Source organism: Mastigoproctus giganteus, chromosome 2, assembly GCF_048544385.1.
Source record: "Mastigoproctus giganteus isolate SK-2022 chromosome 2, ASM4854438v1, whole genome shotgun sequence".
In the NCBI taxonomy this organism is placed as follows: Eukaryota; Metazoa; Arthropoda; class Arachnida; order Uropygi; family Thelyphonidae; genus Mastigoproctus; species Mastigoproctus giganteus.
This window is the reverse complement of record NC_143576.1, coordinates 207,913,474-207,927,143: the sequence shown is the minus strand read 5'-3', so window position 1 is coordinate 207,927,143 and position 13,670 is coordinate 207,913,474. Positions and strand designations below refer to the sequence as shown.

Sequence of the window (13,670 nt, the reverse complement as noted above, 5' to 3'; positions counted from 1 at the left end):
CACAAACATCAAACAGGCAGAGAATTTCAATAGACTGTGATTCAGAGGACAACCGACCCCCCCCCCTCAGTTCTCCCCTGAGCCACAGCACTTCCACTAGTTTGAGCCTTTTGCTTTGCTGCTCTGGTCTGAGTCATGATTTCTATTCAAGTTCAATAAAATTCCAATACAAAATATAACCCTAAACCTATATCTCAATGCAGTTATAACACTATATATATATGTATTTCGGTATCGAATATTATCTCCAATTTACGTTATATGACTTTCTTATCCCCTGTCAACTTATATGTATTAATTTATGATGTTATGTTTGTAATAACTATGTCGCTATATTTATTTATTTAAAAAAGTACAATTCGATTGACAATGAAATTTAATAAGATTAATAAATTTTACTGATTAATTGTTACTACTATACTCGCTATCTAGTTTTCCGTTAAAACCTTACGCTAGCATACGTTGTAACATACTAATTAAAATCAAAAACAAAGATATAATTTCTGAAATTGCGATAAAAGATGAATCACTAAGGAATATTCTGACATAAATTTTTAACCTAAAGTAACAGAATATATTTTCTTTTCTATTTTATAAATAATGTATCTACCTATCTGTGAATTATTATACCTACTTGATTTAAATGTGATTTGTATGATTTACATTTGTGTTCATTATTTGGGATTAGATTTACATTATATATATAACTGACAATAAATATTAAATCAAAACTAATGCCAGTAGCATGGCAAAACTGTTGAGCAAAAATAATAAATTAAACAATGATTAATCAACAGAGAGGGAGTGAGAAGAAAGGTAACAAGACTAAAAATTGTAGCAGAAAATTTCCAAATAATTTAGAAAATCGAATTAAAAATAATAAATCAATTTTAAAATTTAAAGCCAATTACATAAGAATTTAATGGTGCCTCCCCAAGGTGCCAGTTCCAAATTACGTGAAATATCACAAATAGAGACTAAACTAACTACAATAAAATAAAATAAAACCAAAATAACAAAAATAGACTGACCATTATGCCCCATATCAACAGAGGACCACTAGGCCAATAATGGTCAGGGAATCACAGCATTTCAATTGTTAGACAAATCGCCACAAAAGCGAACCAAATCGAAGGATCAGTCTGCCATCCGAAAAAAAAAAATAGTAAAATTAAGAAAAAAAAAAAAAAAATATATATATATATAGCTATCATTAGAGGCAGCAAAATGCACGTTCCTCCACATGATGCCCAATGTATAGCTGACATTATTATTTTTTACTATTTTTCTTAACTACTAACATTATTCTAATATATGTAAATCAAATGGTAGTAGTGGGTTTGATGTGCTAATGCTGTGCCCATAACACCATCTTATAGTATTTTATTTATTTGTCTGTATAAGCTGGTTAAGCTTACATTGTGTCAGTGGTGTGGCTCTGCTCTGGAGTGTTACTTTGTCTGTTCTATGTTTTTATTTTTCGCTGCATAAGGACCACCGTTATTCAAATCCTCTGCATTGGCAGTTCGATTTTTGATTGATGGTGGACTGATCCTTCGATCAGTTCGCCTTTGCAGTGATTTGTCTAACGATTGAAATGCAGTGATTCCCTGACCATTATTGGCCTTGTGGTCCTCTGTTGATATGGGGCATAATGGTCAGTCTATTTTTGTTATTTTGGTTTTATTTTATTTTATTGTAGTTAGTTTAGTCTCTATTTGTGATATTTCACATAATTTGGAACTGGCACCTTACGAGGGGGGCCCCATTAAATTCTTATGTAATTGGCTCTAAATTTTAAAATTGATTTTCTATTTGGAGATTTTCTGCTACAATTTTTAGTCTTGTTACCTTTTCTTCTCTCTCCCTTCCTGTTGATTAATCATTATGTTTAATTTATTATTTTCGCTCAACGGTTTTGCCATGCTACTGGCATCATGTGGAAGAACGTGCATTTTGCTGCTTCTAATGATAGCTATATATTTATTTTCTTAATTTTCGTATTATTTTTTACTATTTTTCTTAACTACTTCATCATTCTAATATATATATAATGTGGTTATTACATTTAGACGTATGTATTCTTCTGTGCTGCGTTAATGCCATTGTATTTTTGCCATAGGCCAATTGTACATTATACGCGCCAGTATATTCGTTTAATTGTAGCTTGTTACCGATTATTGGTGTTTTTCCATATAAGTATTAGTGTTCATACAAATTTGTAATCAAGTTATCCTAGTTTGGTTATCTTCATTCCATATGGCCTATACATTTTGAGTTAAGATAGAAGGTATAATGCTAAATGATAATGATTTTTCATAACATTTTACTAATGAAAACATTTTATCTGTAGCAAGATAATTATTAAATCTTAATTTCTGTATAAATTTATATAATAATACTAAATCTTAAAGACTGTACAAATTTATATAATAATATAACGTATTGCATTACACCACGTGGCCGTCAATCCCCTACTTCATTGGGGCTTTGAGTGGATTGACAGCCCTTTTCAGGCTGTCACTCAAAGCCCCCGATGAAGTAGGGGATTGACGGCCACGTGGTGTAATGCAATACGTTATATTATTATATAAATTTGTACAGTCTTTAAGATTTAGTATTATTATATAAATTTATACAGAAATTAAGATTTAATAATTTGCTACAGATAAAATGTTTCCATTAGTAAAATGTTATGAAAAATCATTTAGCATTATACCTTTTATCTTAACTCAAAGCCATATGGAATGAAGATAACCAAACTAGGATAACTTGATTACAAATTTGTATGAACACTAATACTTATATGAAAAACACCAATAATCGGTAACAAGCTACAATTAAACGTGTGTGTGTGTGTGTGTGTGTGTGTATATATTATAACAAAATAACCTTTATCTTTATGGTTGTGAAGCTGTCAACATTTATTTATGTTTTGTTGAATGAATAAAAAAATATTTTTTCTTATAAAATAATTAATTACAATTTATATAGTCGCTCTTTATAGTGACCCTCTTTATAACGTCCTATGTGGTTGGTCCTGGCCAATTTCTCATTAACCTAATGGAATTTTATGAATGATCAATATAACACCTTACCGATATAACGATCATTTTTCTCATTCCCTGAGGAGTCATTATATAGAGCTTTGACTGTATTTAAAATTCATTAACAAATTAATGATCAACAGTTACTCTAGTTATTTGTAACCCCCCCCCCCCCACCACACACTTCTTTACAATATAACCATAAACACTAGTGTGAGGCCACTACAGATTTTCCCTGGTAAGAATTTTTGACCCAGTCCACCTCTGTACACTTCTTTCTATTTTCTTCAGCTATCCTGGATTGTAAATTTGTTTTCAGTAGAACTTACACCTCAGGAAGAATAGCTATTAGAAAAAGGCTTAAATTTTAGTTTATCTCCAAATTTCATACTCAAAAAATAAGATGTAACTGATGTTGAATTTTCCTTACATCACACGACTAACAAGGATGTAATCATTCAAAGGCTTATAAATAGTTATCCAGATGACCTTACAGACTCATGACAACAAGCACTAACCTACCTTTTTTAAAAATAAAGATAATGTCATAGTTTTAAATAAAACCAAATATTTTAGTAAACGTCATTATATTATCTTGACACTTACTAAAAGCGTTAAGATAATTATGTTTCTATGGCTTTGTTAATGGAATTAAAGGCTAGAACATATAATATCCATTCGTTGTTTGTCCAGAATTAAACTTCATAAAGAAGGTAAATTGATTAGGCTGATTGTTCCATACATACTCTCATAAAGAAGGTAAATTGATTAGGCTGATTGTTGGTTGTTGTAGGGTTTTAAGTCATCAGCAACTTAGGCCATATTGCACCATATAAAATTTCTGTAAATTGCATGCATTCTGTGGTTGATTTGCTGTGTTCTAGATGAAAAACCAGAGTTTCTGGGAGGAAAAACCATGCTACTCTTGCCTCAAAAGGCCCATAAAAATTCCTCACATCATTGACAGGATTTGAACAGGTCTTTTTCACTCAGTGTTGGGAGGATGGCTTCATATAGTGACTCCGTTGTCTTCCTTAGCATTTGCATATACACTGATGAGCCAAAACATTATGACCAGCAAGTCATTATGCAAATCGAAGCAACTACGGCACGTGCGTGGGTCGGGACACGGTATAAAAAACACCCGATACTGAGCTCCGTTAATCGGTGTTACTCTTGTTCTTCAGATGGGAAAGGCAGCAAACTTAAGCAAGTTTGATAATGGCCAGACAACTGGGTCAGAGCATATCCGAAACGGCATGGCTGGTGGGATGCTCACGGGCAGCCCTGGTTAGTACCCACCTAAGGTGGTCCAAGGAGGGAAAACCCACAAACCACCGGCAAGTTGTTGGATGATCACGGCTCATCAATGCTCGAGGTGAGCAAAGGCTCTCCCGGATGGTACGTGGCAACAGAAGGGCGACTGTGGCGCAACTCGCTGGTAATTGGAATGTGGGTGACAGGAGTAATGTGTCACAACACACAGTACATCAAACCCTGCTGAAAGTGGGGCTGCATAGCCGTAGGCCACTCCGAGTGCCCATGCTAACCACAGTTCACCAACGACAGCACCTACAATGGGCACGCGAGCATTGAAACTGGACCTTGAGTGATTGGAAGAATGTCGTCTGGTCTGATGAATCATGTTTCCCGTTGCACCATGTGGAGGGCTAGGTACGTGTGCGTTGTTTACCTGGGGAAGTGATGGCACCTGGATGCACTGTGGGATGAAAACAAACCAATGGTGGCAGTGTCATGCTTTGGACAATGTTCTGCTGGGCTACCCTGGGTCCAGTCATCCATGTGCTGGGCACTCTGATGTCTACCAACTACCTAAATATCATTGCTGACCAGGTACCTGGGGAAGTGATGGCACCATCACTATTCATGGCAACAGTCTTCCCCCTCTGGCAGTGCTATCTTTCAGCAGGATAATGCACCATGCCACACCGCGGCCTGGATTGTTCGAGACTGGTTCACGAAACATGAGGAAGACTTCCAAGTATTGCCCTTGTCTCCAAATTCCACAGACATCAGCCCCATCGAGCATCTGTGGTTTGTGTTGGAACAGCAACTTCGATCTGTGGCTTCTCAACCATGGGCCTTACAGGAGTTAAAGGATCTGCTGGTTATGTTGGTACCAGATACCACAAGACACATTTAGAAATCTTGTAGTGTCCATGCCTCGCTGGGTACGATCTGTTTTGACTGCCTGTGGAGGACCAACATCATATTAGGTAGGTGGTCATGTTTTGGCTCATCAGTGTATACTATATTATTAAACCTTATCATGACATGGTCAGCTTTGCAATTAAAAACATGGAATGTTTAATCTCAGAAATAGAAATTTGTGTAATGCTGATTGTTTATTTTTGTTAGATGTTACCCTGTTGTACACCAACGTTAAAGTATTGTAATAACCACATTATATACATCTTATGGGCTTTGCTTTCTGAAAATCAAACTCTTAAAGTGAGAACTAAATTCCCATTGTGCATCATATTGAAATTAATAAAACTTCTGGTTGCAGTTGAATTACACAGCCTTTGAAAACAAAGAATAGAGGCAAATTTTTAGATTTCCTGTGGGCCTTAGTTTAAGCACTCTCTTATCAGAATTGTATTTATCCAAAATTGAACAAACATATTTATAACCTTTCATCCTGAATAATGAAAACGGCAGAAATCTCGATGACATATTGTGCATAAACCAAACACACAAATTATCATGAATATTACGGAAGTATTTAATAATATGCATTGCAGGTTAAAATTTACCTCAGAGGAAGTATCTAATTCTGCTATTAATTTTTTCCATCTTACACTAATTGGAATAAAGTTTAATCTAACTTAAAATATATTATGAACCTGTCAGTACAGGCATGTTTAAGGGCTACATAATTTTATGATTTTATCTGACTTGTCTTTTAGCATTTAGAACTTTGTTTATAAACAATTTTATTAAATGCTGTAAAAAAAGAGTAATTAAAAATTTATTAGTTTAGTGCACACTAAAACTATATTTTACACATTGTTTATAAAAACTTTTTATTGCAATTGCTATATATAATAAATGAATCTCAAATCCATATGAAAATGCTGAATTTCTGTTATCCAAGGCAGGTAATCTAACTGTGGTTGGAAGCAACCATCTATCCCATTCATCTGGTCTCAGATAAGAGATCACAATGTACAAGTATATGTGCTGAGTGGCCAATTGATTAGATACTTACCCTTTTTGTGAAATGGAGAACTGTTTCAGTAATAACATGTTTATATCATGTGAAATAAAGCAGGGAATATTTTGTGTGCAATTCATTGCAAAAATGGGCAAGATAAAAAGATTCGCATGACTCTGAATACAGCATGGCAGCTCAGAAACTACAACCTTGTTGGGGTTTTTACATAGGACCATGTCCAAATAACATCCAGCTGACATCCCTGTGGTTGGAAACAGCTTGTTGATGCAAGAAATCAACAGAGGCTGACAACACTTGTGCAGGGTAACAGAAAGGCCACAGCCAGTCAAATGGCAATTGGGATAGCTTTCAATGGCTGAGCCATGTTCCACTCCTGTCAGCAAAATGCAAGAAGTTACAGTGAGATTAGGAAAATCAGGACCGCAGGAATTAGAAAATAGTGGGTAGTCTCCCAAATCCCATTTCCACATGGTTCACATTGATGGGAGGACCAGGATATGGTGAAAGTAGCATGGGTCCATGGATTCATCTGCCAATTATCAGCAATGCAGGTTGGTGATGGCAGTGCAAGGAGTGTTTTTGTGCAGCATGAGAAATATTTTCGTGGTGCACGTCGGACCTATTGTTGCCAATGTGGCAACATTATGATGCCACAGGTTCTCTGTAAATTGTTTCTAACCAAGTAAATCCCTTTGTGACTGCAGTTTATCCACCTGTAAATGGGTTCTTCCAACAGGATAATGTGCTATGGCACCAGGCCAGAATTATTCCCTGAACATGACAGTTCAACCTGCTGCAGCAGCCTCCCCAGTCATCAGATCTTAATCCAATTATGGGATGAAGCAGAACAAGCAAGTCTTAGTAGAAATCTGCAGCCATCCAGATTATAACTGTGAGAAGGAATTGAGTCAACACGGACCCACATCCTTGTGCTTTTCACACCTTGTTGAGTCCATACCATCAGTAATCCAGGCTATTCTGGGAGCTAGAGGAGGACCTACTCGCTATTATTTAGGTGTACCTAATAAAGTGTCCACTTCGTGCATGTAACACACTTATGCCTGTCTATTCAATATACAAATTGTTCTATTTTAAAATAGTCCTTTTTTTCCCCCCCTATTTTTTCCAGGCAAGAGAAGGACGAACTCCTGATTTGACATTAGGACATAGAAGAGGAATGACATCCAGCTAGTCACTTGTTTAGCATTCTTTGCAGTACCTCAGTTAGGATTAACTTAATTTTAAGTTATATTATTAAAATATAAGTCTCTGAAATTCAGGATCAGTGAGAAGTACTATTTGCTCTAAACCACTGTGCCTTAAGTTAGAAAGTAAAGTGATGTTTGTAGCAAACTGAATAAATGTGTATGCATATTTATAATTTGTGTTTAATTTATGCAAAACTTCTCCCTCTTTAAACAATTTGGCCTTAGTTGGAACCTTTTCACATGTTGAATAAACAATAAATCATACTTTTAAACGAGCCCTTGTCTTCAAGGGTTAGGTTATTGTGGCGTGTGTATATTGTGTGGAAAATTCACTTTCTCTTGATCGAATGAACAAGATATTTCTAATAACATGAAGATAGACTAGATGATCAAAATTATATTTGAGCATACTTTAAGGTCTTTCATGACAGCTTAGCTGGCATGATACACCACCACCTACCACACATTTGGAAAAGCCTAGATTCATTTCCCATCTGCTATTGGAAGAATTCTTTAGTTCCTCTTGTGTAGCAAGGGTCATTATTCCAAAGCATCTCCTGCTACTCTTCTAGAACCCATAAATGCCAGAAATGATACCACACCAAATGCCATTTTACACTGGTGACAATGATATTGGGCTTTTGCACGGTTGCCCTACCACTAAATCTGAGGCCACGTAGCTCCTTACAGATGGCAGATATTTCTATGGCTCCTTAAGAGGTTCTTCCTCTTATGTTCCTCCATGAGGTTTTCTGCATGAACTACCCTCTATATGATTCATCAAACACATTCCACAAGTTTGTGAGGCTGTTCAGACCATTTTCATTGAGGTATCACTTACAATGTTCCGTTTTTGAATAGCATCTACTACAGTAGATTTTGGAAGGTTCAGATAAGATACAGTTGTGCACATGAAAAGGTAACTTATGGGGTATCCTACATTGAGTCTGTAAATTCTGATTCACAACCATACTGGCTTCTAACATACTAGCGATGCACACAGCAACCTATAAAATTTACATTAGTAAATCTGAATATGCAGGTGTGAGAGACCTCTGACACAGTACAAAATATTCATGGAGGGAAGGATGTTCAAATACTTTTGGTTATATAGTGAATACTGTATATGAATATTGATTTATAGGTAGGATGAGAAATTTCTTGAAGTTTAGGTGGACCGCATTACTTAACACTAGTTCAGATCATTCATTCTTTCTATCTCCCTGATATGCCAGGTGTGGGCTACAAAACTTTGACTCTCAACTTGTAAAAAAAAAAAAAAAAAAAAAAAGCTAATGGAATAGTCCTATCTTTGAAGTTAGGAAAGGTATCACATACATTCTTATAATTTTAACAATGTTCCAAGAATAAAATTCTTAAACACAAATTTTATTAAACATCATTTTGTAAGATATAAAAGCCTTATAAACTTTAATATTAATGTATTAAAAAAAAAAAGTTTCACTAACTGACAGTTCACCAGAGAACTAGTAGTTAATATAAAAGTTTTATATGCTAATGTAAGCTAATTTCAAGACTAAAGTGTTGATAAAAATTCTCCCAATAAAAAATTGTCAGTCTTTCAATTTTTAAAATTTGACAGTTGGCAGGCCTGAAGATACAACACAATAGTTAAGGGATCCACCTCTATTGTATTTATAATTGCTGGAGTTAAGAGTTGTCTAGCTCTGTGAGGAACAACACGAGATGTGTGCAGTTCCACACAGAGCTTATCCTTTATCACTTTTCCTGGACAGGTGTTTAGTGAATATATTCCCAAAACTGGTAGCACTCTACTTTAATTTATTTAATATTGCTACCACTGAAATCTGTTTTCATAAATTTTCTAAAAATCTGATATCTTTTTGTGGCTTGCTACATTTGATTATGAATGTGAAGATACACAAATGAATGTTTTACAACTTGCAACAAAAAAAAACTTGTCTTCTAACTCAGAGGGGGAAAAAACCCCAAATCTACCAACTTAGATCATAGTTACTTTATTGAAATCTTGTACAGCGTAAAATTTTATTAAACATATAAATTGTTTATAAAATAAAATTAATTCTACACACATCAGTTCATAAGAACTTCCATTTGTACAAGTCGAGCATTTGTATCACCAGGCATACGATAAGGGATCATGCCAGCAAATGTAATAAGAATGCGGGCTTGTTTCCTGAGATACTCCAAAAACTACAAATAAAGATAACAATAATTTTTTTTTTAATTTAAAAAAAAATAAACAACAATATATATATATATATATATATATATATATAAATGCTAGTACATAAGGTATAAGGTAGGTTCATGTCAGACAGCACCTGGGATTTCTCCCACCTCCGCATGTGTTCGCTGTATTGAGGACAGTACACTGTCAAGCCAGAGACTTGAAAGTGTATGGGCCATGTCTGTGTAGTGTGATGTGTTGTGCCCATTGTTTGTCCGGCTTATTGGCCGCCAGTGGGGCCTGACTTTGCCCATACCTCACCACGTGGAAGCTAGCCGGGTGTGTCCAGTATCACAAATTGCTCTGGCAGGTCCTGCCACCTAGTTTCCTGGGATTTCAGTGGCTAGAACCTAAAAAAAAAAAAAAAAATCACGCATTTGACATTAATGCTTAATGGGATTGCTGTTTGGAAATCGCTGGTTGAGATTGAAAGCTAGAGAGATGTGTTAAAAGGCCTAATAGGTCGGGCAAAATTTTGATGTAATTAAATTTAAACATGAGACTATACGCTAGATGAAAGATAATAGTGTTAGCTGTCCCCTGTTGGGACCCACCATTGCCCACACTTTGCCACAAGGAGGCAGGTCAGGCACTCAGTAGGTAAAAAAAAAAAAAAAAAAGGGGGGGGGGGGCACACTAGAATTTGGCCGAAAGAGATTTACATGAAAGCAATAGAATTTAGACGTTGATTAGAATATGACGGCATTGTTAAGGAGTGTACTCGGTCAGTTTAGTGAGAGAGGGGGAGATTGAAGACTGGGTGGGAAAACAGATAGAATAGGGACGATAGAGTGGGCATCCCCAAAGATGTCAGTGGAGATGAGCCCCACCAGGCAAAGTATGGGGGGAGGCAGGCAGGAGACAGGTCTCTATCTCCTCCCCTTCCTGCCTGGGGATGGGGTTTTAAAGGGAACCGGGTAACAGTACCCAGTTCGGATCCCCAAATGGCGTGTCAGCAGCAAAGCTGTAGTATGTCTTCGTCAGTAATGGTTGTCGTGTCCAAGTAGTGTCAAATCCGGTAGGAAGGTCAAGCTGTCCATCCCACTTCGGGGGTGGGATATGTTAGCTGACAGCGGGAACCCACCAGGTGAAGGGGTGGGAGAGACACATTTACTTTATTCATAATATGCATTCTCACTCTACTTGCATTCATTTTTTTTTTATAAATTTTTTCTTATATTTTATACAGGGTGTTTCAGTTAAACGTTTCAGAACTTCTAAGAGGGGTAGGGTACATCCTGACAACTCGAAATCATATAGCAATGTGGGGTCGGAAATGCTTTCCTGAAGCGGTGTTGTACACAGAAGCACCATAAAAAGAAAAGAGACAGTAAGTGAGAAATCGTTTTAATGATACATGAAAAGAAGCAAAAGGTACATGGATTAAAGTAAGTGTTCGAAGTTTCTTCCACGGGCTACAATGCACGCCTCACATCTCCGACGCATGGACATCCGAACATTCTGGAATACTCCAGGCGAATTTCGAATTTCTTCGGCAGCTACTGCGATTCTTGCAACCAGCTCCTCAGCATTGTCAACAGGGGTGTCATAAACTAGCGATTTCATATGACCCCAGAAATAAAAATCAAGACATGATAGGTCGGGTGACCGAGCAGGCCAACGCACGGGACCACCACGTCCGATCCACTGTTGACCAAATGTGACATCCAGGTAGTTACGAACATCTCCGCTATAATGGGCAGGGGCTCCATCGTGTTGGAACCACATTGTCTGTTGCGTCGATGCAGAAATCTGTTCATCCTTCAAAAGTTGTGGCAATACTTGCTGCAGAAAGATCAAGTAGATAGGTCCGGTTAGACGACACGGTAACAGGTAAGGTCCGATGAGGTGATCTCCCATAATACCGGCCCATACATTGACCGAAAATCGAATCTGTGCTGCACGACGTCGTATTGCATGCGGGTTCTCGACCGCCCGGTTATGGTCGTTATGCGTGTTGAAAATTCCTTCCCTTGTGAAGGATGCCTCATCGGAAAACAACACTTCAGCAGGAAAAAGGGGATTTGTAGCACATTTTCCAAGGTACCACTGTGCGAAAGCAATACGAGGTTGAAGAAACTTCGAACACTTACTTTAATCCATGTACCTTTTGCTTCTTTTCATGTATTATTAAAACGATTTCTCACTTACGGTCTCTTTTCTTTTTATGGTGCTTCTGTGTACAACACCGCTTCAGGAAAGCATTTCCGACCCCACATTGCTATATGATTTCGAGTTGTCAGGATGTACCCTACCCCTCTTAGAAGTTCTGAAACGTTTAACTGAAACACCCTGTATATATTTTTTTTTCCCAAGTTTTATATATATATATATTTTTTATTTTTTTTTTTTTCACTCACACTCATTCATTCATCTTTTTCTCACACACCAGGGGGAGAAGCAGTGATGTGTAATGTAAATTTAAATACTAATTAAAACTAGGGTTAGTGTGTACTTAACTGTAGCATTTATGGTTTGTGTTCTTTTTTTCACACACTTACACTTTCATTCATTCTTCTAGCTTTTATTTCATTTATTCAACTTTTGCTTTCTGCACTGCACACTCTCTGGGCACCTCAACGTACTGTAATTCTTCAGTTGTGGTGCAGGCCAGGGGAGAATGCAGTGTTTGTGTGGTTAGTAAATGTTTGTTAGTATATATAAAGTAATGTAAGTTATTTCCAATCTCGGCCAACCACATTTGCTCTTCCACTCATTCCCATTCACTCTCTCTTTCCCTCATGCTAGGTCACTCTTTCTTTCACCAAAACTGCCATTTATTCCCTTTTACCATAATTCCTAGTTCACTCAGTGCCCAACCTATTCATTCTGTCTTTCATTCCCATTCATTCATTTTTCTTTTATTCTACATTGCATTTCCTTTCTACTAGCTTACTGATATTTTTCAGCTAATCTGCTTCCCTTGCTGCCTGTACATCTTCCTCCCATACATGGTTACTTATTTGGTGTGGGGCTCCAGGTTCCTACACATGGCAGAGTAGTCCTGTGGAGTTTTGTCATGTCAGGTTTTGGTCAGGGTGCAGAATACTGCTATCCTGACAGTTTTAAGTCAACGTCTGGGTGTGGTGGGAAACTTGGGCAATTTTAACTATTGATTATTGTTTAATTGCTGGAGGGCTGAATTGCCATTCTTTGGATTGTTCTGTGCATTTCGAATACTTTCTGTGTGAAAGATGAAAAGGCTTTATAATTTTCCTTTTCTATGATGAACAGATGTTCTTCTCCCCTGGGAAGGGGGCCAAGCTGTGCTATTAGCTCTGTTCTGGGGATGTCATATATTATACATTCATATAGAATGAGTGCCCAGTCTTCACTCTCGCCACAGGTGCAATTTGGGTCATCAGTCAGCCCTAAGGAGGTTAGTTTCGCCTTTAGGGAGCTGTGACCTGTCAATATAAATGTTGTAAAAAGTCCAGGAGCATACCACTTAGGTGGCTTTGGGCTAACCATTGACACCCATGGCAGAAACCGTTTGGTAACCAAACCTCTGGTTTCCTGCTCCAACTTTGTTTGCCATAGCTCATGGAGCTTTGTGGCTATTCTTTTTCTTTCAGCATTGAGGGTGTTGGTTGTATCAAGGACTATACCCCAGAAATTCTGTGGGTATGCCCTTTTTAAATCTATAATATAAGCCTCTTTTTGCTACTTCCAGGTAAAGTGGGAGAGCTCCGGCCAGCAACTGTGCGACATGCTCTGGTAATAGTGAGTAGTATTGTCCTTTGTATCGATTCTAATTTATTCCTATTTCTTACTATGGCCGAGCGGGTGAACCATGCACCGGCTCCATAGGTGATAACAGGTAGGAACATTGCACAGTATATGATTGCCAGGGTCTTTCTTTTGAGTCCCCAGTCTGCTTGACTGATTTTGGCAATCATACCTGCATAATTTCTCACTTTCTTTGCCAAGTAGATCAAATGGGGGTAAAAAGTTAATTTTGAATCAAAGACCACCCCAAAATA

The 13,670-nt window shown here is 37.2% G+C and overlaps 2 protein-coding genes across 3 annotated transcripts in view; one reads left to right on the top strand and one right to left on the bottom strand.

Annotated features, from left to right (window-relative positions):
- The window catches only part of LOC150090016 (ADP-ribosylation factor-like protein 2-binding protein), an 88,543-nt gene extending 80,930 nt beyond the window's left edge, over positions 1–7,613 (top strand). Inside the window, exon 7 of the mRNA XM_090368938.1 lies at positions 7,376–7,613. Coding sequence (XP_090225064.1) covers positions 7,376–7,438 — 63 coding nt within the window. The 3' untranslated portion in view covers positions 7,439–7,613. The remainder of the gene's footprint in view (positions 1–7,375) is intronic.
- A 1,915-nt stretch (positions 7,614–9,528) lies between these two features.
- LOC150090015 (nuclear pore complex protein Nup93-like) overlaps positions 9,529–13,670 on the bottom strand; it is a 220,838-nt gene continuing 216,696 nt past the window's right edge. For both annotated transcript variants that reach the window (XM_090368937.1, XM_090368936.1), the window contains exon 25: positions 9,529–9,650. In XM_090368937.1, the coding sequence (XP_090225063.1) occupies positions 9,531–9,650 (120 nt within the window). In that variant the 3' untranslated portion in view covers positions 9,529–9,530. The remainder of the gene's footprint in view (positions 9,651–13,670) is intronic.